Below are 24,779 nucleotides of genomic sequence, written 5' to 3'. Positions count from 1 at the left end.
AAAAAGAAAAGAAAGCTTGTAAAAGAAGAAGGTAGCTCTTACTTCTAAGTTTTATTCCAGTTTCTTAGCAAAATGCAGAAAACATAGTTAAAACTATAAATTCTGTAATAATGTACTGAAGAGTCTTTTTCTTCTTGAGGAGTACTTTTAAAAACAATTCCTAGTTGTGTCTTTGCCACATGGAAATGCTGGGGTCTTTTCCCCTCAAAAGAAAAACTTACTATTTATGTTCACCAATACTGAAGTGTATGACATCATCTGTTTGCCTTGGCAAGATTATGTGAAAATATTTTTTGACTGGGGGTGAGGGGCAAGCGAGAAAGATAGAGACTTCCATGCCTTGTTCCTTGCAGGCTTTTTAAGAGCAGGAATGACTCAGTTTGAGAGTAGCCATCCTGAATATGAAAAACTTGAGTGTATTTGTCTTCTAAGGAGATGTCCCTAGTTGCATTTACCAATGGAAGAGAAATACCTAAAACAATATTGTTGTTTTGGGTCTTTTTGTTTTCAGGTTTCTGTAATTTCTCGTATGAAGTCTAATATTCTTAAGAGTAGTAAACTGGTTGTAGAACTACTAGAATCCTTTGTTTTAATTATTGGATATGTTAGTAAGTTGTTGGGGTTTTTTTAAATTGATTCACTTCAGAGCTCCTGAAAGTAAAAGCATTGCCTCAAGCTAACCATGATGTTGGCAGGAGTTGTGCAAACTTCTTTGTGTAGTTTTTGCCAAAGAACCTTGTTCTTGACCTGAAATATCCCTCCTGTTTCCAGCTGTGAGCTTCATGAACAAACAGTATGAATTTTGACAAGCAGATCATTATTCATGCAGAATAATTTATTAGATCAAATTTTTGTTCCTAATTAGTTTCCCTTTGTTTTTTAACAAGCTTTACTTTCTTGTTTTCACTGTCTTCTTAACAGCTCTTACATTTTGCCTATGTCCTTGGATTGAATAAGTAATTCTAAGAAATGACTGAAGGATGCAAGTGACATGTGACATTGCATTGTCTAGCTTAAATGTCAGATACTACATGTAACTTGCTGTCTAAGAATGTATTAAAGTGCAACATAATTTTATTGGTACTTGGAATTAACTGAATTGGTCTTTAAATTGTGATGTTTATAAGCCAGGAATACCCAGGGAGAGAATTAATTAAATTGGAGCTTTAAAAGAAGATTGAATTTGGAGTGGTTTAGTGTTTAAATTGCTATATCAGGGATTTTTTTCCACAATAAGATAATGTTATATGCTATTTAGGAAATCAGAAATTTTTCCTGCAACTAAATCTTTCCCTCAGTCAAATAGTGGAAAATGTTGAGTCAGACATAAAATGGTCTGTACTGAAGCAAGTGTGTGTGATTCTGTGTTGCCTGATTGATATGGGGATGGAAATTATGGACTGTTTCCCTTGTTAATACTGATTAGGGTTTTTTCCGCTCTTACCTGTCCCATTCATCTCCTTCCATGTGAATGATGAAGCAAGGTTCACTGTGAGCTGTTAAAAGATGGGGAGGTGATTTCTAAATTAAAAAAACTAACCTTAAACCCACACAAAAACCTAACCTCATGCCTGTACATGTGCCCAGTTGTACCCAAATACTCAATACCTGCTGTTGAGCAACCAGGCCACACAGACAAATGTGTCAAAGTGGTCTTGCTAGAAATCCACCCAATGAAATCAGTGATGGGAGATTCCTGCCATCAAATCCTCATGTCTGCTGGGTTTTTCTTAGGTCAGTAGTTAGATGCTGAATTTGGATGTGACTTTTGTACTCTATAGGAGATCAGAGGTGAGGATCTCTTAATTCTGTTCCACATCTGAGTCATTACTTAGATTAGAATTGCTTAGTCTTTTGTCTCTTTCTTGGTTGCCTTATATCTTCAGTCCTGATATTTATCATCCCACTGTTATCTCTGTATGACCTAACCTGTAGTTTGTCCCCTGCTTTAGTGTAAATGTAGTCCTTGTTTTACTGACTTAAGTATTTTGAGGAGCGGATATGTAGATGTACTGTGATCTTTGATCTGCTTATCTAGGTGTGATCAACACATGCTATTCTTAAAAGCATTTCTCCTGATATTCCTTCTGGTGTTTCCACACCCAGGCATTCCCATTCATTGTCCAATCAATCAGTCATAATGTTTCCATGTCTCTGTATTAATATCGCTGCATTTGTACAAAAAGGGAAAAAACACATGCCTTTGTTTCATGCTAACTAGCAGTTTTTCATCTGTTACTATCCCTTAAACTATTAAAATATCCTTTTCAGACCACTTGCCTGAATTGTTACTGAAATTACTCCCCTTTGGTTTGAGTAGCTACTTCACCTACACATTTTGTATGGGGCTCCAGTTCATTAGAATCTCTTTGTTCCCACCATGTCATCCAAGAAATCTGCTTAGTTTTGCTTCTCCCCCTTTTCTTTTTCTACCTTGCTGGTGCCAAAGGAAACACAAGACTCCAGTGTCACACCGGCTTTAGCGTTGGAGCTTATCAGCTTAATGCTTTGCTTGCTTTTGGTATTGCAGCTCTTGTCTTGTTCATACCTGCAGATTTACCCATCCTCAGATCTTACTGACCTGCTCGACACTTGGCAGCTCCTCAGTTTCTGGTTCTCTTCCTTTCATGGGCTGAGTATGCATTCCCTGTACAGTAAAGTTTGTCTTGTTTTCCTCAAAGAAACTCTCTGAAGAGCAGCCACCTTCTGGAGATGGATTCCTAGAGAACTGGTGGGGTGGTTGTTACCAGGTTTGAACTGCCAATGGCTCCTCACATTACCACTGCTTTCGTCCTTCTTTGGCACCCAGCGCTTTTTACTAAATAAAGCACAAGCCACAGGGCTTTCTGCACCCCGGTCTGGTCCATGAATTGCAAGCAATTAGGCCTTGTTGATTCTTTGGTTTTTTTGGGCAGGCTGGGGGATACTGAGTGTCAACAGCTTTTCTTTGAAACACTTTAGCTAAGGAAACATGCCTGCTGTAGTTTAGTTTTGAGTCATTTCAGAATAATTAAAATTAGGGACTGTTACTTTGCTGTCTGCATTACAAATAGTTAATTACTTGTGAAGTCTGTTGGACTGATACTTTTGTTTCCAGTCTTACTTGACAATTTGCCCACGCTACTTGTGAGTGGGCATGCTAGTAATTAATGTTGTTTGATTATTTTACCTAGCGCTAGTTTACATTATGTTATGCTATCAAGTTTAAGCTATGCCCATGAAATGTCCATATTTCTGTTTAGGGATCAGTCATGGAAGTCTGGTGGTTTGTTTTGTTGTGGGGTTTGGGTTTTTGTTTGTTTGTTTTTTGTTTTGTTTTTTCTCCCTTTCCATGAAGACATTTGGACTCTGCTTCATGGAAATTTAGAACAGCTGCTGAGCTCACTAACTTGTATTCCAGTTGCTGACAGGAAAGTGTTCTGTCCTAGCAACTCTTATGCTGTGGGAATCCTTGGGAGGAAGTGCAGAGCTTATCAGAGGTTTTCTTTATGATTGAATAATGCTCTTTTTATCAGTATAAAAGCTACCTGTGAATTTACCTGACAGGGAGATCTCCAGGGGAAGGACATTATTTTAGTGCAATTGCGATGCCTTCTTACCCCTTGATACACTTTAGTTCTCTTGATGCCACCTCAGTTAACTCTGTAGTATCTGGGATTGAATGCTACAGTAGCTCTTCAGGAGGACATACCTGTTACCAAATGGACACACTACATGAAAACTCCTTTGCTGAGGGGGTAGAATTAAAACTGAACGTTCAGAATTGGAAATGTCTTGTTTAGCCAGCACTACTCAGCTTTGCTCTGTCACTGGTTTTTCATTGACTTGTGTAAGAAAGACCTAATCATTCCTGTGTGATAAGTGCAACTTGCTGAAAATACCAGCTTGGACCAGAAGGGGAGGACTAGTGTATTTTAAGTAAGGCTATGATTATTTTTTCTCGTGGTTCTAAGGGTTTGGGAAAATCTCAGGCCAGATCTGACAGCCTGAGAGCAGTGAAATTGCTGCAGCTTTGTGTCCCTGGTCTAGCCAGTAGTAAGGCTGAAAATGTTCCCAGTAGGCACCCTCACACAGAGTACACGTGCACACCACATGTGCTACGTGTGTGCACAGCTGGCCACACAAATTAACTGACAGGCACTCAAATAACAACATTCACATGAACACAGCACTAGTGGCATCATCCTACTCCCCTCTCTAGCTGAACAGACTGGAGTTCTGGTAGTGAGAGTGCACACGCGCGTGTGTGTGTGTGTGTGTGTGTGTATGTATCTGTATTTATAACATTATGTTTGCAGTGTGGATCCCTCCAGGTGCTGGTTTCAGACACTCAGATATGAGCACAGAGGTCTTGACCAGTAGGAGTTTGAAAGGGAATTTAGCAAACAGACAGGCTAGGCTGTGCTGGTCAGGGGAAGGGCATGGTGAGACTACATCTGCCAGCAAACTGCTTACATGCGAGCCTTGCTTTTTACCCCCTTGTAATTCTTACTGTTCCACACTTGCTCCTCTCCAAAACGCCTAATCTCTCCCTGGTTCCTCCCGTAAACATCCCCTAAGTTAGTTGTGTGATCCTGAAACGCTTTTCTCCCAGTGTGTCCCATGACCCAAGTCAGTACTCTGCCTTGGTTCTGAAAGCGCCCTGGCATTGACTCATCCTGGTGGGTGTCACACCTGAACATGGGGGCTCAGGCTCTCTGGGGACAGACCAGGGAGAACAGGACAGGTGTCCCCTCTTCTGGGCCTGGGGGTTGGGTTCCTGCCTGCCTTCACCCCAGTGCTCCTTGGGGCATCCAGAGACAGGCTGGAGCTGTCAGGGATGCAGACTCCTGGTGCATGTCCGGAGCAGCTAGGACAGGATGCTCTTTGGGCTCCCTCTCCTGCCACTGCCTCTGTGCCCCTGTGTGTGCCTGCGGCTGATCTCGTATTGCATAACCCAGCTAGGAGCAGAGGGAACTCCAGGGAAGACACAACCTGATAAAGTCACTAGTGGTGCTGGCAGCAGGCCTTTGGCCAAACTTTGTAGAGTTTTACTCCATGAACAGCAGAAATCAAAAACTGTTCAGGATCTTGCATGTAATACATGTAACAGCCCTTTTTCTTCTGTTGCTTTTTCTGCCTTTTGCTTCTCTCGGAAGCTATTTGTTGGTGAAAGCAGCCCTATGTCTTGAGCTTTTTAGATCTTTATAAGAGTGAGAGACCTTTTATGCTCTAGAGAACCAAAAATTCCTATATATTTAATATGAGTGTTTTGTATAAAATGTGAATATATATATGTTGTATACACATTATTAATATTAATCTAACTGTTCGCACATTATCTAGTGATAGTTCCTGTTGTAATAGCACTTTTGTTAGGTTTAACATTATTTTTACTACTCCTCTTCCCTTAAAATTAGAAATAGGGAATAATAATTCACTTACTCATATGGAGTTAAACTGCATGGAGATGGGAAATCATTGGTCTAATTCCTTAATTGATAGAGTTCTGGAAATAGCATTAAACATGATTGTTGAAATGGTGGTAGCTGAGCTACTTAGTGCTTAGATTGCAACCTGAGAAAATAGAATATGTGCAAAAAGCTCAGATTCTAAGAAAGCAGAGTAAAATGTTACTGGATGGATATTGAGCCTTCAGCAGAAAGAATCGAATGCTTGTCTTTTGTGACAACTGTTGCATTATTCTCTAATGTACTATTATGCATTATAAAACAGTACAGATCTTTTTTTCCAGTTATATACCAGTTCTTGCCATTGACAGAACAAAAATGGCTGTGTGGCTGCAAGAAAGTGTTTCATTTTTGCCCAGTTTAAGTAAGACTATTGCAGTTGCTTGGAAGAGTGGTGGTTTTAGGCTTCTTTGCAACAAATAAAAGTTTCTCTAGTGAACAGCTAAGGAGTAAAGCATTGAAACTTTTAAGTTCTTCTGACTTCCATCAGATATTTGAAGATGACAGGTTCCTTGACTAAGTTTTATAGTTTCTCTTAAAAGAAAAAAAAAAAAAAAACCCACAACACCAAAAAGCCCCAAGCAAACCAAACCAAACCCAAACCAGAAACCAGCTTACATTGAGGAAGTAGTAAACAATGTTTTAATCCAGGACTTCAGAGAAAAAAATTATACTGAACACTGTGTTCCTGTTTATTTGCTCATGGTGGGTACAAAGAGTCTTTTTAATACAGGCATCCAGAAGCCTGAAGAGCTAAAGGCATTGGTGAAGAAAGGGGAGGAAAAGAACCAGCAGTATAATTGGCCCAGTTTTGTGCTGTTTTACCTCCTTATTTTATAAATAAGAGCTTTGGACTTCTGATATTTTTCCAGGATACAGCAAAATAGTCAGTAAAAACATTGGTTTTATTACTAAGATAGTGTGATCTTTATCAAGCAAAATGATTTTTTTCTTTAAAAGGATCTTCAGAAGGTTGTAACCCTAACATTGACTGACTGGTGTGTGTTGTGTTGTTTTCCTCCCCACCGTAGTTTTGGTGAGGTTTGCTAGTAGGTGGATGCAAAGTCCAAGTTGTTGAAATAGAAAGATATGTTTTTTGACTAAAACACAAATTTATTCCAGATATGATTGGTTATACATACTTCCTATTTTTATATAGATTGTATAGGCTTTATTACTCCCTTATCTTTGACTGGATTTTATCTATGTAAAAACTCACAAAGAAAATACTTTGCTAAGTTTGAGAACTGATTTGATATCATAAGCATAATCATATACTTTTGGTAATACTGAATAATAAAGGAGAGAACCTGTAATGCTGAAGAGGACTTATATATGGGAAAAATGTTGCAGCATAATATTGGTGCTTTATCTCAAGGAAAGAGTTTTAGCTCAAAAGAAATATTGCAATTTAAAAATATTAAGACAATGCTTGTGTAGCTCAATTACTCGCCCATTTATTTGTATTTTGAAGTTAAATTCCTGTGTTTTGCTATGGAAATACCTGGTTTTATGTATGAAATAATGAAGTTGTGTGAAAATAACAATTAAAAACTGAGTTTAAATTGTTTTTTGGATAAACCTGTTGGACCCCTGGAGAGGGGGAACCCTTTTTGCAGGAGGTTTACTGTGACCCCATGGGAGGCCCACACTGGAGCAGCCTGTCTCTGAAGGTCTGCGCTCCATGGAAGGAATCTGCACAGCAGTTTGCGAAGAACTTTTGCCCATGGGAAGAACTCGTGCTGGAGTGGTTAGTGGAGCACTGTCCCCTGTGGAAGGGACTCCATGCTGGAGCAGGGGAAGAGTGTGAGCAGAAAGGAGCAGCAGAGACAACATGGGGTGAACTCTGCAGCCCCCATTCCCTGTACTCCTGTGCCATTGAGCAATGGAGGCAGAGAATTTGGGAGTGAAATTGAGCCCAGGAAAAAGGGGAATGTATATTTTAAGTTTAGGTTTTATTTCTCATTACTCTAACCTGATTTGATTGGTAATAAATTATACTAATTTTCCGAAGTTGAGCCTGTTTTGCCCTGTTTTCTGTCCCCTGTCCAGCTGAGGAAGGGAGTGATAGAGTGGCTCGGTAGGTACCTGGTGTCTACCCAAGATTAATCCACCATGAATTCATATTCTCAGCTCTAGATTATCAACTTGAAATAAGTGTGGTGCTCCTTTCAAATATTTTTGAGGGAGTGTTTGCTTTCATGTTTCTCAGGAGTGTTTTCTAAGAAAAAAACCCAATCCCCAAAACATTTTAATCAAAGACCAATAAAATAGTTTGGTTTCAAAGGAAGCTTAAACATCATCTAGTTCCATTCTCCCTGATGCCATGCCTGGATGCCCGGGGATCTCCATGACATTTTAGGGGGTCAATTCTTTAAGCCAGAAATTATCATTTTGGATACCAGGAAAGCATTGCCAACTCTGGGACTGTGGGGTGCAGCTCCTTCTGCTGCCGCCTGGGAAGCAAGTTTGGAACCACTGTTCTGGGAAACCACGTCTGGTTTGTGGCTTGTTTTTAACTAGGGGAAAGTGGCATGTTTAGAAACACAAATAACTTAGAGCCCCAGGGCATGCTGGCATTGCAAGAGTAGGTCCCTCTGTGGTAGGTGCTTAATCCATGCTATCTTTTGCAGCAGTAGGTATTCAAACTCTCCTTTCCTCTCCACCTTCCTTGGAAGGAAAACCATTAAAGATTCATAAAAAGTGACTTTCCTAAGTTCCTGCCCCTTGGTTTGACCCCAGGATCTTGCAGAAAATAGGGTTTGTACAGTACATTCTATCTTGGGAGAGACTGTCTTGATTCAACAGCTTATCAGGAAGCATTTTGTTTCAAAAATCTTTGTATTTTACTAACTGTAAACATCATCCAAATTATAACTGTGACCTGTGATATCTGCAGTGTTGAGACTCCACTCAAAACCCTTTGTTGTTCATAATAACTAAAAATATGCAGATGTGAACTCCAAATCTGCTGAGTACCTCAACGAGCTATATTTCACGTGTCCTGTATCTGTCAGGCTGACGTATGCAGCAAGTCACATCCAGCTGCTTAGCTGAGATAAAATTACTGTGTGTGTGCAGAGTAGCAATTTGTTCAAGTTTTCTGGATGAATGGCAACCTGGACATTTGGATTGCTGGAAATCAGATAGAGAACTGCCTGGGTAGCTGGGCATTAAGTTAATGAGAAATGGTTTATTGTCCCAGTGAGTCATATTGGCAGACTTGAAAATTTTGTAAGGGGATGAGAGAGAAGAAGCAGGTCAAGAGTTTACAGTGGCTGGTTCACTTGCTTACAAGGGTTAGAGTGCACATGAGTGTAACTGATATAAAGGGCACACGCTGACATAAAGATTTATCCTGTCACATGTGCCTTCTGTCTGCTCTTATCAAGCTTTCCATGCAAATGATTTCCTCTCACTATTAATCCTCTGTCAGGGACAACACTTCAATTCATTTGTTTGCTGTGCAAAAACTTAAAATGCCCCTGTTGTTTGACAAGGTTTTCAGTATTCGAAGGGAAGAGAGTAAGGACATATGAGTGAAAGAAAATTAAATGCATGGAAGTACCCTTTTGTTTCTTTAGTCCAGTTTTGGACTTCTATATCCATTTGGCATTGTATTTGTGATAGGACTGATAAAATTATGTGGAATAAACAGGAAAGCATTCTTTATGAATGGCACATACTGAACTTGTTAATTGTCACCTCATTTTACCTGAAGGTTCCTTGCTTTAAAGTCAAATGCAGCTTTCCACATAACTATAGCACAAAATGTTACAATTCCAAAGACAGAAATTTGCTGTATAGTTCAGTGTTTGTACTTACATTATTAAATGCAAGCATGTGGCTCTGAACATTTGTTTGTATTTTGGATTGTATAGTTTTGTTGCAAAATAGACACTTTCATTTCTGTATAAGTACAGAGTTCTCTCTGAAGCAGAGGCAAGTTAATCAGATCTTACCTTGAAAAATACTTATCTGTTGCACCATCTAAATGATTTACCCTTAAATCACTTGTTCTTCTGTTTTATTTGGCCTGCATAATAATACTTTGGGTTTGGTTAGCATGCTTTTTTCTTTATGGTAACTAGTCTGTCCCTTGCTTAAAATGCCTATTGACTAATGACTGTTTTGGGGTAGAGAGTGGGAAAGGCTGGTTTGTAACATGGGAAGATCTTTTAGATAACAATCTGAGCCTTGAGGGTAGGCATTGAGAGCCTGAAGTTTGATTATTTTGTAGGGACCTACAGAATGTAAGGGGAATATGTTGATGTAATCAGGGAATAAATGCTGTTAGAATCTGTCTTGAGGATCTGCATGAAGTTACTGAGATGTGATGGGGTCTTTTAGCCACTCCTGATAGATTCAGAAGGATCTTTCCATGTGAAAAGTTAGGGCTGGTCTGTGAGTTGCTTGGTGGCAATCTGGCTCCTGAATTTTAAATAGTGTACCAAATGTACTTGTGAAGTAAGATTTCTTTATCATGCTGCTTTTATCTTCATGGTCTCACAAGGACTTCTGATACGGTAGAAGTGAAATGAATGCCTGTGTCAAATCAAAAGGCACCCTTGATTTGCAGGTCTTGCCCCAGTGCAAGCAAGGTGGGGGAAAGAAAGAAAGAAAGAAGACTAACAGCTCCATCAAAAGTTTAGGAATTTGGATCTTGAGGTCTAATCTATGCTATAGCTCTAAAACATGAGACCATTGTATAATACTTTGTTGCAGATATGTCTGGAATGTGTGCAGCTGTTTGTTAGGAGAGAGGTTAGGATTAAACCTTTCTGGAAAATCAGACTGTCATCTTTGAAGTTAATAGGTAGTACTTCCTTATGCAGAACATTACTGAACCTAAATCAAAACAGAACATGATTCTTGGCCTTCAACCATTTGGAATTAAAAAAAAAAATTATAAACAAACCAGTGCTAATTTGAGGGGAAGAAAAGGAAGATAAAAATGTGCCTGGAAATCAGTTCTGGAGCTCAATATTTTAGGCTATTAGGTAAAAATGTGATTACATTGTGCTTTGAAAAGAGTCTTAGACAGTCAGCAGAAAACATTCTTGTATAACTCCTAAAAGGAAAAACAAGTGGTTACAGCCATTTCTTATCGATTTTTTCTGTGTTTATTCTTCCTACCACAGCATTTTCAGACTTTATTAAGTGTCAAAGGTCAAGCTCAGTTTGCTATGAAACCCAAATGCACGTGTTTTTCTGTTAATGATTTACTTATCCTTCCTTTAAAGGTTCCTGAAGGCTTAACACTTAAAATCTCTAGCAGCAATATTTTATCTAACACTGCACTTTTGAGCTTTTGTTTTACCTTCTACTAACTTAAGCATTTGTTTATTTTCCTCTAACTTTTTAAAATACATAGAAGAGTTGCAGTCTCTCTAGTAGTAGAAGTTGTTGGCCTATAGGAACATCTTTAACTGTTTCAGGTTTCTATTATCTCCCCTATTGTTTGAAGAAAATTTTATGATAGCTTCCCATGGTACTTGCTTTGGGTTCACCATTACTGTCTGTTTTGTTAAAGAGGGAACCAACAGGCAAAAAAAAAAAAAAAGGCTATTACACTCTGCCTAAGCTTGTGTTAGTACAGGAAATGTAAATCAGATGGTAGTTAAGTAATTTGCTACTCGCAGTGGTGTGGGATGTTTTGAATACTATGTATTCAGTATATGTATACTTTTAAAAAAAATTTTTCTGCTTTCCTGCTGCTTATGCACACAAGGACTTATCTCAGTAGAAATTCTGATCATGTGTTGTCATTACTTATGAAGGCAGAGGGTGAAATTAGTCTCGTCCAATTCTTGTAAATGACAAGCTTGGGGAGGCTCACTGTATTAGGGATATATGTGAATTTCTTCTGGCACTTGGTCTTGCATCTGTCACACATCATGTGAGAGAATACGGTGAATAAAGCCTTGAAAGAAATAATAAACCTATGTTTTGACTTGATAGAATGTTTGGTGTTGTTTTGTACTCCTACAAGCTTGCTTTGCTTGTACAACAATTTTACAACATGTTGGCAAGTTTATGCTTCTTTCCACCTTCTTGCATTAAGTTCAACATGGCATATATGAACCCTAAGTAGCATTTTGGACAGTCACAAGGTACAGACACTGAAGAGATGCTATGCATAAGCATAGGAAAGCTTTTGCCATTGGCAAAATCTAGGAGTTCAATCTTTCATTCAGAATAAACAAATTCAAACTACCTGATAATGATCCCATGTTTGCTAAAAGCAGAGGTTGTGCTTTCATGCTTTATAATATGGAATCAGGGTGTCTGTTCAAAGGTCACTTTTTGTAGGGATTTAGTGACTCATATTTAGTTACTGGATTTGGATGCATTACAGGCAGTATTTTTCAGTAATAAAGTTACTCAATAAAAGGTTTGTTTCTCAGGGACAAGAAAAAAAGAGTGGGGGGAAAACCCCCCAATGTCTTGTGTTCCTGTTGGCTACTTCCACTAGTTCCTGGTTTATGAATTTTCATGTGTTGACCATGATCTCTGAGTGTGTTATAGAAATCTGATTAGATCCTCTACAGATAGTTTTGATTTCCAAAGTGTGTTCCCTTGGTGTCCAAAGGGATAGTACTTCCTTTCTCTAAAGTATCTTTGCCCAATGTATCAAAGTATTTCAGAATTTTCATTTTAATTAGAACTCTTTTTTGTTTTTTTGTTGAGAGTAATGGTTTAAGGGAGAGCCTAGCTCAGACATTTGCAAACTAAACACTGGAAAGCAAGCAAACGGAAAGCTGTAGTCATGTAACCTGAGTTCAGAGTATAGGATACTTCCTGTGACAGCATTATGTCACAAATTTATTTTTAGTCTTTAAACACATACTTCTTCTAATGGGATCAGCAGTTCTCTTTTGATACAAACAAGCAGGGCACTTTTTTACCAGTAGGGATTCTAAGTGTGTCAGTACATGCATTTTAATGTTTGCTTTCCTTTCCCACTGACATACTGTTCTGCAATCCATGGATTACTATGAGATTACTCCTCTTAGTAAGAGGAGAAGCTGTGTGGAAACCTGTTGCTCTCCCTTTTGCACCCACAACTGATGAAATTCCTCATAATTCACGGGAAGTTACTGAGCAGGTTCTGAAACAATTTTCACAGGCAGGTGTCAGCAAGGCATGTAGAACAAGGTATTTGATGTTGTCTTTGGGTAGTGATAGGTTAGATAAAAATAGGGTGGCAGCTTCCAGGAAGCTGACCTACAGGCACTCAGAGGACATGGGAGGATATTGGAATATTTGTTGGGTCTAATGGTTGTGTTGATCTGTTAGTTACCTGACATCTGCTGAGCAATTCCCTCTTTTGCAAATTACTGGCTTTCCCTGGAGAAAGAAAAATAGGTAATGGATAAAAGAGGATGTAACTGGAGTGCCTTAGGCAAAGGGTAACCCTGTGATTCTGGGTACAGGCAACGAGAATAAAACAATACTGATGGGAAAATTGCACCAATAGGAGGGAGATACAGTAGTTCTAAGCAATGAATTTTGCACCTCTAATGCTTATAATAGGTCTCATAAGATCCACTTGTTAGGATCTATTTGGTTTAGAGTTCAAGGATATCCTCAACTCCTTTCCTTTGTTAGGGGGGAAAAAAGGTTTTGATCTCATGGCTCAGTTTTATTTCTCTTTTTCTTGCCTGAAGGAATTAATATTGCCAACCTGTTTTTTTTTTTTTTTAAATTCTGAAGGACTACTGATGTTTAACACGATCTTCAAAATCCAGTTTTTCAAGAAGCAGGGCTTTAGAACAGTACTGTTCCAAAAATTATATGGAATAACTTGAGCTGGAGGAGAATCTCTGCTTATCTGGTCTGACAACCTTCTCTCAAAAGCCAGCCAGGTTAAAATACATTGAACCCTGAGTTAGACCAGGTTGTTTAGTGTTGTCCAGTCAAGTTTTAAATATACCCAAGGAAAGAATTTCCACAACTTTTTTGGATCACACTTTCTAAAATTTGACTAACTTAATGGTGAAAAATTTTCATGACATTTAATTGGAATATCGTTTTTTGCAGTTTCTGTTGTGTTTTTGTCCTGTCACTGCACCACTGAAAAGGAGCTAGCTTTATATCCTGTAATAATCACCTGTTAGATACCTGGAGGCACTGATTAGGTTCATTTTGAGCTGCTTGTCTTCTGCATGCTGAACAAATTCAAGCTCTGTAACCTGTCCTCCCATATGTGAGTGTGTTGGTGGCTGACCACTAGACTTGCTGTGTTCTTCTGTTATTGTTGAGTGATTAATATGGCAGATTAAATTCAGTTTGTGTATGTGTCTCACAGGGAGAAATGTAACCCAAATAAGAGCTAAAAAAAGGCATTTACATCTTTAGGTAACATCACCATTTGTAGGAAAATAGGGTAATGGATAGTTTTCTAAACATATTTACTCTGAAGCAACTGCAAAACATAAAAAATGAAAAGAGGAGAAAAAAGGGAAGTATAATTAGAACATAGAGACTGGAAAAAAATTGTTAGCACAGAAATTATTAAATGCTGTATGCAGTTCTGGTTACATGGCCTCAGAAACAGTGGGATGCATTTAGTCAGGCTCGATATAAAGGGGCAAAGTACATCTTCTATAAGAAGACAGAATAAGTCAAAAGGTTGCTTCATTTTGGAGAAGAAATTAGTATGAACAGATCTGATTAAGGCGTATAAAATCATGGGTTTCAAAAGGAACCTTAGCAGGGATGATTAATTTGTATTTCTTACAGCAGAGGAATTAAATATAAGTAAGTTCAAAGCCAAGGGGCGTTTATTTTTAATGTGGTGCTGGTGCCTGAGCATGTTCTGTAACTGATTACAATAAAAGCAAAGAAGCCAAAGTAATATTGATGGAACTAAATGTTCTTGTTGAATGGTTAGATGCAACATTCTGCTTAGGCGGTTTCTAAGCTGCTTATTACTGGATGTTGGGAGGGAAACTGGATGTAGCCAGGGAAAAAGTATTGCAGAATGCTAGCCCTTTTTCCAGAGTTCTTTGTCGAAGTACTTTGTGGTGGTCAGAAACAGGATACTGGGCTAAATCAATCTTTGGTCTACACAGCATTGCAATTATTTTGTTATTTTAAAAATTAAATGCCATGTAAATGTGATTATACAGGCAAGGAATTATTAATACTAGCTGGAGACAAGCAAATTATTTCCAGAAATAACTTTCAACAACCACTCTTGTTTCCTCCAGAACAGGATCTCTCAAATTCCCAACCTCATAGCAAATTTTTTTATGGAAGCCAATCTTCTGCTTTGCTGAAGAGAATATCCTTGTGTGTAACTGGCCATAATAGAAGTAGGGGTCCTTTACCCATTCCATAGTTAAATTATGGAGTTGTTTGCTGTAAGGGGTTGTGAATGCTGAAAATACACCAGTGTTGTAGGGAAGCTTGGCAGTTCATGGAGGACAAATTGTCAGAATATTGAAAAATACAGTGGAAAAAAAGTAATGTCTAATTTTGTTTATAAAGAAAAAGAAATAAAAATAGGCTCACAAAGTCTCTCAGCTGTTAATAGTTTGAGGCCAGGAGAGAACATACAGACTTCGTTATTCTTGCATAAATTGTAACTAATAACTTAATGAAAGCTAAATATTATTCAAGCTTCTTGAGCTTTTGGAAGTTACCAAATGCCTTTATTTTGTTTGCCTCATATTGCTTGTCTTCTAGACAGTAGCATTTTGTTCCCTTTCTCAACTGTAACAATCTCAAGAGAAAATATTAAAAAAATTCTTGAAGCTTGTTAAAGAATGAAGGGTGTTACTACAGTGTTGAGCCAACCACTTGAAAGACACTTGAGGATAAAACTGCTAAGTTCCATATTGTAATGCTTAGAAAAATTTGATTTTAAAGAAGAATGTTTTGGACGAGTTTTAGTGTTTTCTGTTTTGTTGCCCTGTAAACCATGTAAACTCTAAAGAATGAACTAAAATATTTAATAGCTTGGTTTATAATTTGGCAGATAAATATGTATTGTATAATCTAACTGTGACAATGGGAATAATTCTGAGAGTGCTCAGATATGAGATACTATATTTATAGTAAAGACACTATTTAAAATAATATTTTTTTAATTTTTAAAAGCTCATGGTAAAACAGCAGCATTTTTTTGGAGTATGTAGTGTAGTTGCATTGCCGTAGACTTTTGAACAGAGGAAATAATTGAAGAAATATCAGAATATATGTTCAGATTTTCAATGAACTGATCAAGAAAGCTGTGACTTTCATGTTTGAATAATTCCAGTTATAATGAAGTTTTGAGTTTTTGTAATTCATTATGTGTTTCAGTGGCACAAAACAAACAAACTTTTCAGACAGCTGCTCTCTGGTCTGATACTTTGATCTTAAGGATGACTACTTTTCCATCTTCTAGGGAAGCCTGAGAATTGTTAATTCTACAAAAAATTGTATGTTTTGAGGAGCTAATTCTTAGCGTCCAGTGCCTTAAGGAATGTTTAAGTCCTTAAAGTAAGAATAGGTTTTCTTCTATGGCAATCAAAATGTTTTGTGTATGAATATGAATGCAGTTGTATGTAGCAATTAGGTGCTTTATTAGTATCTGAATTAGCAGCTCTGGAATATGGCCAGTTTGTGCCAGGAAAGCAGCCAGTAGCCTGGAGGAGAAGTACTTTAGTATGTAATAACTGGTCTAGAGAGCTCTCAGTATTCTGGCAAGCTGTGTTTGTAATTTTTTGTATTACTTAGGACAGTTGTAATTTCTGTTTGAAAAAATGTGGAAGACTACTCAACGTACATTTTTCGTACTGCATGAAAAAGCATAAGGGTGCTTGAAAACTTACTTGAACAAAGTGAAATTGAAAAGTACTTGGATCTATTGAATGTATTTTAAAGCCACAAATTTCTTCATAGAATGAAAATATTGCAGCAAGGATTATTTGCCTTAGGGCATTTAAAGATTTACTTATGTGCTCTTTGCTTTATCTTAATTATTTTTGGTGCTAGGTTTCTTCACAAAGTGTGAAGACAGTACATTTTCTCAAACTAAGAGTACTTAGGAAGTTTAACTTCAAGAACATTCTTTTCAAAAACTAATAAAGATGTTCATACAAGACATGCCAAAAACACATCTAAATTACGTTTCTGTAGGCCAAAGAGAGCAGCTTATTAACTTGAGGTAGTTATTTAAAGGGCTCCCATTTTCATTAGGCAGATAAGTGGTACAGCATGGGCTCCCACTTCTGCAGGGGGTCTTATTCCCACATCACCCTTCCATTCTGAAATACTTCAGATAAGGCATCATCATTCATCTTAACTGTGTTGTGTTGAAAACCACTGGAAGCCTTCTCTTTTAGTCTCTGCCCTGTCATTATTGTAATAACAAGAAGAGAGAATCTAGCGATAAGAAAGGCATAGCTTTTTCCTGAGTGTCTGGAAGCACATAAAGACAAGATCAGCATGTTGTTAATTTAATTTGAGCTGAATGTCTTCACTTCAGCCTTTTATATTCCAATTATTTTATTAGCTGTATAGCTAATAAAGACTGTAAACCTTAACTTCACTAGGGAGAATGGTAATTGAATTACAGCCTGTAGCTCAAAAGTAATTTAGTCTGTTACTCCATGCAAGCTACTTAAGCTCAGTTTCAGATGTCCAATTTCTTTGCCTGTTTGTCTCCATGAACAAGGTCCACGTGAGATTGCATTTTCAAAACCAGTAATCCCTGGTTGGCTTGTCTAGTGCCTGTTGCCTTTGTGTCTTTTTGTACCTGGGCAGGAAGGGTGACAGGAGGTTCAGCTGTTCTTGGTACCTTCATACCGTGTGAAACCACTGGTGACAGTGAGATTTGTGATAGCTGCTTCTCAAGATTTAGCTGTCTCTTGGCCTTGCAGATACTCCCAGGAATCACAAGAACTCTGACTCTTAGTGCTGCAAATCACACAGAAGTGCTGAGGACTGTTCATGGTGCTGTACCCACCATTTATATCACAGGCTGACATGGACATTCTACCCCCTAGTGTTTGCAGTTTCCTTTGGACAGAAAAACTGCAGGCTCACTCTGGGAAAGATAAGTAAAACGACAAGGAGTCTTGTAGAACTGCTTGAATAGCTTCTTGGAAGGTTTGTAGCTGTCTGGTCTCCAGGCTGTGTGAGAGCATCTCCTCCCTCAGACTCCTGCTTACAAACTGTGGTTGGTACATGTCTAGTACCATCAGTAGCCATCTGAGCATTAATGGGGACAGATATCAGAGGAGTCATGTCCTGCCAAGGTGCTCTTGAGCATTCCTCAGCTGCAGAGAATGACGAGACCTTTCATATATTTGGTCTTTTCCTTTCAGGCAGTGTCACAGGATCCTTTTTCTACCTAGTCTCTTGTGCTCTTCCTTCATACAGCTTGAGTTTTTGCTGCAGAGGTACAAGGCTGGCCGGGTTATCGTATATGGAAATGGCCATAAAAATACCTCACTCTTTAGATTGTGCCTTGAAACTTCATTATTTTATCACATGATCAAAAAAACCCAGTAACCCACATCCCTCCCTCCCTCCCTTCCCCAAAGAGGTCATGGTCCATTGAGAGCATTGTTTGCCCTAAAATAAAGGTTTTATTTCTTGTACTCATTTCTGGTTTTCTCTAGCCGTCTGTCCTCTCCTGTCTTCCATTTATATTGTAAACTCTTGGAAGAAACAGGTTTTTTTGTTGGTTTGTTTTTCTGTCTTTAGTGCCTTGCACAATGAGGTCTTCATCAATGTGTAGGGCTCATTGGCGCTTTGACAACACATCTCCTAAGCCTTGGTATTGGTAGATCTACTTGCAAATATACTTCATTTAGTCTTGTGGTTACATGCTTTTCCAGATAATTTTATTTGCCCTCATCACTGAATCACAAATGTTTATCTGTGTCTTTAGGAAAGATATTCTAAATAAAATTCCAGTTACACAGATTTATAACTATTTCGTGTTGAAAGTGTTGTATTGTCTTCTGTACAATTTCAAATGAAACTAAAATATTTTTTCCAATTAATTTTGCATTTGCAGCTTTTCTTCACTTCCTGTTTAAAACATTTTTGCCCCCCATATAGATGGGGTCATTTGCAATGTAAAAGTTACTATATATACCAAATATATTAATTGTAACTATTAGCTATGCTAATAAGAGCTACTTGTGGCTGAAACTGTAGTGGACTCACCCGAATTGAATTTTAATGATCTAATAAACCAAGTACAGTTTTCACAATGTCTGTAAAGCTGGAGCAGTATCAAAAGTAGTGAAATTTTCCCATCATATATATAAGTAGTGTTACTAACTTGTTTGTTGGTATAAAGTAAAATCACATTCTTAATGTGTATATTACAGTATGAAAGCCTATTTCTTACTCATTATTGATGTTCTGTATGATCTAGATCTAGTAATGAAGTTTAAAATTTTTTTTTTTTCAGCAAATGTATCTGTTTAAAGTTTGTAAGGTCTAGTAGTAAGTCAAGTGAAATGTACTAGAGGTTCAAAGATATTTTTAATGACTCAGGCATCAGTTTCAATATTAGGTTAGTTACTAGAGAAATGTCTGTGTGTTAAAAAAAAAAAAGTAGAACTTTTAGAACTTTTTTTTTAGCTACCAAAAAGTTAATTGTATTCTTCAAGCTGATAAAATCGAAATTAGTTGTTTATGTAAATTGTTGGGCTGTTTTTTTACCATGTTAGATAAATATATTTTAAAATGTATTTAAATGTTTTTAAAATAGTTACTGAATTGCTACCCAAGTATAGTTCAGCAACATAAAATCCTAGTTGAAAACAAGTACTGACTGAAAGCTGAAATCACTTGGTCTTCTAAAATGTTGTCTTTTTTATTTTTTCTGTTTTGCAGCATGGGTGAGCTCTCTTTCTATGGGGATGGTCTTCTTCTGTTCCCCAATAGTCAGCGTATTCACAGACCTGTTTGGCTGTCGAAAAGTAGCTGTTATTGGAGCTGCAGTAGGGCTTGTTGGACTCCTTTCAAGTTCTTTTGTGAGGTAAAAAAATTAAATTCATAACTTTCAAAGTATTTTATTAATTTTCTAGTGTTGTAATGTTGATCTTGTCAACAGAAAATAACAGGGTAAACAGTGCTATTTTGTATTACCTGTTAGAGTATAAGACTTGTTTTATTTGAATTTGATTTTGCCTTTCAAACTATGATTTGTAAACTTTCAACTCAAAAAGAATTTCTAAAAATACAATGTCATAACAAGACTTCCTATTTAATAAGAACCACTATGTATGAATGTATCAATGACAAGAGTAGTGCTATAAGATCAACTGCATTGTCCAGGGTAAACTTATATGTTTATTTGATGTGTATTGTGTTTTAGCAGCTACATAAACGTTGATGTCTTCCCTCCCAGCCCTATCCCCTTAATTTTCTTTTGAAACAATTTTAATGCTGATAAAAATACAGTAGGATCTCCAGGAAGGTATTAAAATTCTAGTAAAAGTGGATGTTTTCATCTGTTTTTATTGGTCCAATTGCCGAACATGGAGATAGAGAAAATCTTGGTATATTGACTATACTTAGAGCTTATTTGTCTTGGTTTCTTTTCTTCTTCTTTACAATTGATTTATGCATTTCTGTGCACAATTTTTGCAGAATAAATCTTAGGAAATTCAAGATTGACTGATTTGTTGGAGGTACCCTGTAGAAGATGGGGAACAGGAAATGTACTTAGTCTAGTCATCATCAGAAATCTGTTAGTGAAGATAGGATTTCTAGAAGCAGCAGGAAAATAAGCCAGTTACCTCTAGTTCTCAGATTATTTTTTCCCCCACCCTTAGCAGAATAAGTATAGGAACAATTGATCTACATTCAGAAGAGTTTTCTACTTAGGTGAAAATGTATCTATACAGACAAAAAGCTTGTGGAAATTTCTTTTCTATGCTTGTACTTTTAATTAGATGGATGTGAGCTGCTGTGATGTGGATGGTTAATCCAGGTGTAAATATTTGTCTTAATTCATTTACTAAACAAACAAACAAAACCCCCACTTCTTGAAATGTTTTAAGAAGCTTCTTACTCAATTTGAGGTAAAAACTAAAAGATGTGTCTTGGAAAAGTCTTTCTTCCTCCTTGCTTCCTAGTAGTATATTGAGTGATGAATACTAAACCACCCTTGTTATTAGATAAAGATCATTCTTGTGTTTGTCTGACACCCAACTGAACAAGGGCACAGAAGAGACATGCAAGAGCAAGTTGTTTTGAAAGGCTTTAAAATATTTCAGCTTAACTAAACTTTAAAGAGCACTTTGAGAGGTAAATTCTTGTAAGAATACATGCCAGGTTGATGTGCATACTTGGTGTTTCATTATGTTACTTAAACTAAAATGATTTATGGCCATGATGTTATCAGCTCATTAAAGCACTGTAGTTCAGATATAGAAATCAGTGTTCTAGAAGTAAAATATTGTAAAGTCGACAAATGTTAACATGATCTACTGCTTTTGCAACACACTAATTTCTTAATATAAATTTTATGTCGTAGGAAATTGAGATGTAAGAGTGTTTATAATGCAGGACAATATTTTAATATGCATATTGTGCTGCAGACTCTGAATGAGTCTACAGATGGAAGCAATAGTTCACTGTCCTTACTGTATTATGATGCTCCTCTCATTTTGTAAATTCTGGCTTTATTTTTCCTGGTTATTTTCCATTAATAAAGGTAGTAAATCTTTCCCCCTTATATTGTTTCTGCTGGCTTATGTTATGTATCATCAGTTTCAGGAACTGATAGTTTAATATAGAAAGTGACAATATTATGTTATACAAATAATTAATTTTCACTATAATACACAAAACCAGAATTCCTGGTGTCAGACCTTTGTTAGTCAAACATGATTTTCTAAGAAGTTCTTTAATTGCATAGGAAGCTTGTGGGTCTATTTTTGTACAGAAGGGTGCTGGCAGATTGCGTCCTGTGATGGAAAGCAGTCCATAAAACATTCATGCTCCTTAAAAAAATGTTAATATGTGGGCTAACAGATTAACTGTTTTCCAGAACTGCTTTAAAAGCAGGTGTTAACTAATAAAAAAAGGGGGAAGGGGAGGTCATTGAAAACATAGCCTTAAAAAAAAATTCATATAAATTATCACATGCCACCTCAGAAATCTTGTATAAAAACTTCTTGCACACTGCCTCCGAGTGTTAAAAAATATTTTCTTTGCCTTACTAATACTACAGCATGAATTTAATTAATTATACTAATACTGTTACTTCATACTTTCTTGCATGAGTACTTTTTATTGATGTCACATGTCTGTGATCAATTACAATGGCTCTGCTTTGTTTCAATTGTGTAGTATATGGTAATGATGGAGACCCTCATGGTGAAGATCCACCTTACTATGAGATTAAATGTTTCATTCCTTGTTAACAATTTTTGTTAGTTCTTTCTTAGCATATTCAATATAGGGATCAAAACACTGAATTTAAAATATTTATTCAAAAGGGGATTATATGTCTAAAAAATTATTTTCTAAAATATTTATAATTTACCAATAATGTATTACATTACAAAAATTTGTCAGTATTTTTTTTCATTATTAATGATGTTTAGCACCTTTCTTACTATGTTTTCATAATAAACTGTTTACTTGATTTTTCTGGGTTAATGAGGAGAGTTCAGTAAGTATAATGTTTGAACTGCCAGCACAGTGAAGAAATGTGTAAATCGACACAGTACAATTTTCTTTGGAAAAAAAAATCCAAAAACCCAGCAATGGTTGAACTTATATTTGTCTAACTTGCCCTGACAATGGTTTTTAAAACTTTTTTTAGCCACACTATTTGGTGTAATTATAATTGAATGCATTTTTTCTTTTTTAAACCTGTTCAGTGAATTCTATGAAATTTTTCAATGGAAAGATAATTGCTGAATTAAACTGACACAGTGCTATTGAACTATAAGTATATAGAAACTTCTAACTCACTGAATATGAGCATCCGTTGCCTTTCAAAACACCAATGATTTCTTCTTTTTCTTTTTTGATACAGCACCATTGAGCCTCTGTATTTCACCTATGGGATCCTGTTTGCCTGTGGCTGCTCATTTGCCTACCAGCCATCCCTGGTCATTCTTGGGCACTATTTCAAGAAGCGCCTTGGACTCGTGAATGGCATTGTCACTGCGGGCAGCAGCTTGTTCACAGTGTCACTGCCCTTCCTCCTGAGGGTCCTGATCGACTCTGTTGACCTGTACAACACCTTGAGGGTCCTCTGCATCCTTATGTTTGTCCTGTTCCTGGCTGGATTTACATACAGACCACTTGTTCCCAACACCAAAGACAAGGAGGGAGGAAAGAAGGGAAAGTTCAAACTTCCTCCCGCCAAAAAGATTTGCAATTTCTCTGTTTTCAAAGTTCTCAGTTACCGAATCTGGGCTTTTGGGATCCCAGCTGCACTTTTTGGATACTTTGTGCCTTATGTTCACTTGGTAAGTGCACATTTCTTCCTACATGTGATAGGTTTGAAACTATAGATATGTGCCTTTTTATTGACTTAGAAGGCAATTGATGATATGAAGCCAGATTTAAACTGCAAGTTGTGCTGGAGAGAAACACAAAATTATTTTGGATGTTGTCCTATTAAAAGAGTGCTTTAATCAGAAGCATGAGTTAAGCCAGTTAAAATCTTTGTTCTCAATGTAAGGTTTAAAATACTTTAACCATGAAAAGAGAGATTGAAAAATACTCCATAGTATTGCAAAGAGAATTGTTCATTTTGGTACTCAGCTGCATACATTGCCAATGACACTTGTGTGTTTTAGAGGAAGTGTGAAAGGAGTAAATAACAGGAAAAAAGAAGTGTAACTTGTGTTCCTATGTATTGATGTATGTTCAAGTATCAATTTTTAGGATTATTGTATTCACCATTTTTCAGGTTTAAAAGCAAAATACCTGGATTTTTCTGTCTCTCAAACTTTAGCTTCGTAGTTTACTACTACAGCATTAGTTATAACTGCTCCTCTTACCCTGTCCCTACCAGCTGCCAGGTGAGCTGTGTTTTACTGCTGTCTACTGTGCTGATAGAGCTTTGGTGATGGGGAAGATACCAACAAGCCATTTCTTGTACATGTACTAGAGTTAATTTGTTTCCCTAGCAATTTTTTTTCCTGTAGTACACTCCTAAACTAAGAAATTTAGGTGCAGCTAGGAGATGCACTTATTGTACCAGGCTGGCAGTCATTGCACTGCTTAAATGGTGAATTATTCTTGAGCAGCTTGGTGGTGGTGCTCTCTAAACTGGTGTAAACCAAAGGGCTTAAAAGAGAAAGCTGGGGAAAAGCCCACAACCTCCAACAAGATGCTCCTTTTAGACCATTACATGTCCTTATATTCAGGAGTATTTGATAGAGCATGGACTAGTAGAACTCAGTATGAAAACAGAAGCGTCATTTAATATTCATTAATATTCACCCATGATAGAACAGTAAGATTAATGATAATACATATATTTACCTCTGTGAAAAAATCTTCAGTGCCTTAAAAGCTGTTTTTCATGCAATATAACAAGTGGTATCACTGCTTTCTGGTAAATTGCAGATTACTGACTCTGCATCAGGTATTTATTTTAAAAATTACTCTATGGTTGGGGCTAGGTTTTTTTTGAGCAGCTGTAAAACTGACTTTTATTAATGGTTAGTTCTTGTAACTTAGTATTTAATAGTATAGATCTTATTGTATAACAATTCAAATTAGACTCTTTCAAAGGACTATACAATCTAGATGGCATCTTATGCTATTTCCCCATTAGCTTTGTAGAGATATTTTGAAATACAACAATCTTCAGAGGAATAGAAGTCAAGTGCTGTTGAGAAAGCTATTGGAGACGTCGTAAATGATTCTTAACTCTTGCAGAGAACTGAAGAGTAAGGCTATACAGACAGGCATGTAGAACTTCTAATATACATTTATTGAACAAAAATCTTATCTTTTTTATGGAGATGCTTCTATTACTGCTTCCTGTTTATAAATCAGACTAAAGCTGCTAGCTGACTTGTAGAGAACAAACCCCATTATATTATACTATGCTTTGCTATATAATATTATAACATTATAATTTTTCTTTCTATACGGTGCTCCCCTCCCACCCTCCATATCAGATTGGCACAAATTTTGCCTATGAAATACATCTCCATTATAGGAAAACAATTTGATTGGGGCAGTTTCTAATGTAATTCTTGATAATACTATATAAAACTATTCCAGTGTACTGCTAGAATCCAGTATTTTAAAGATCACCTCAAAATTATATGAAGATATTCTTTTTGCTCAGAATTTTTGAGAAACCATGAAGCTTAAGTGTTTGTAACAAAA

At 36.9% G+C, this 24,779-nt stretch overlaps 1 protein-coding gene across 1 annotated transcript in view; it reads left to right on the top strand.

The window, feature by feature from the left end:
- SLC16A10 (solute carrier family 16 member 10) overlaps positions 1–24,779 on the top strand; it is a 63,288-nt gene that overhangs the window by 21,752 nt on the left and 16,757 nt on the right. The window contains exons 2-3 of the mRNA XM_085056157.1: positions 19,299–19,443; positions 22,459–22,897. Coding sequence (XP_084912283.1) covers positions 19,299–19,443; positions 22,459–22,897 — 584 coding nt within the window. The remainder of the gene's footprint in view (positions 1–19,298; positions 19,444–22,458; positions 22,898–24,779) is intronic.

The sequence above is a fragment of the Lichenostomus cassidix genome, chromosome 3 (assembly GCF_008360975.1).
Source record: "Lichenostomus cassidix isolate B80296 chromosome 3, HeHo_3.0, whole genome shotgun sequence".
Lineage (NCBI taxonomy): Eukaryota > Metazoa > Chordata > Aves > Passeriformes > Meliphagidae > Lichenostomus > Lichenostomus cassidix.
Note: the sequence above shows the minus strand (reverse complement) of the source record. Positions and strands in the feature narration are given on the sequence as shown.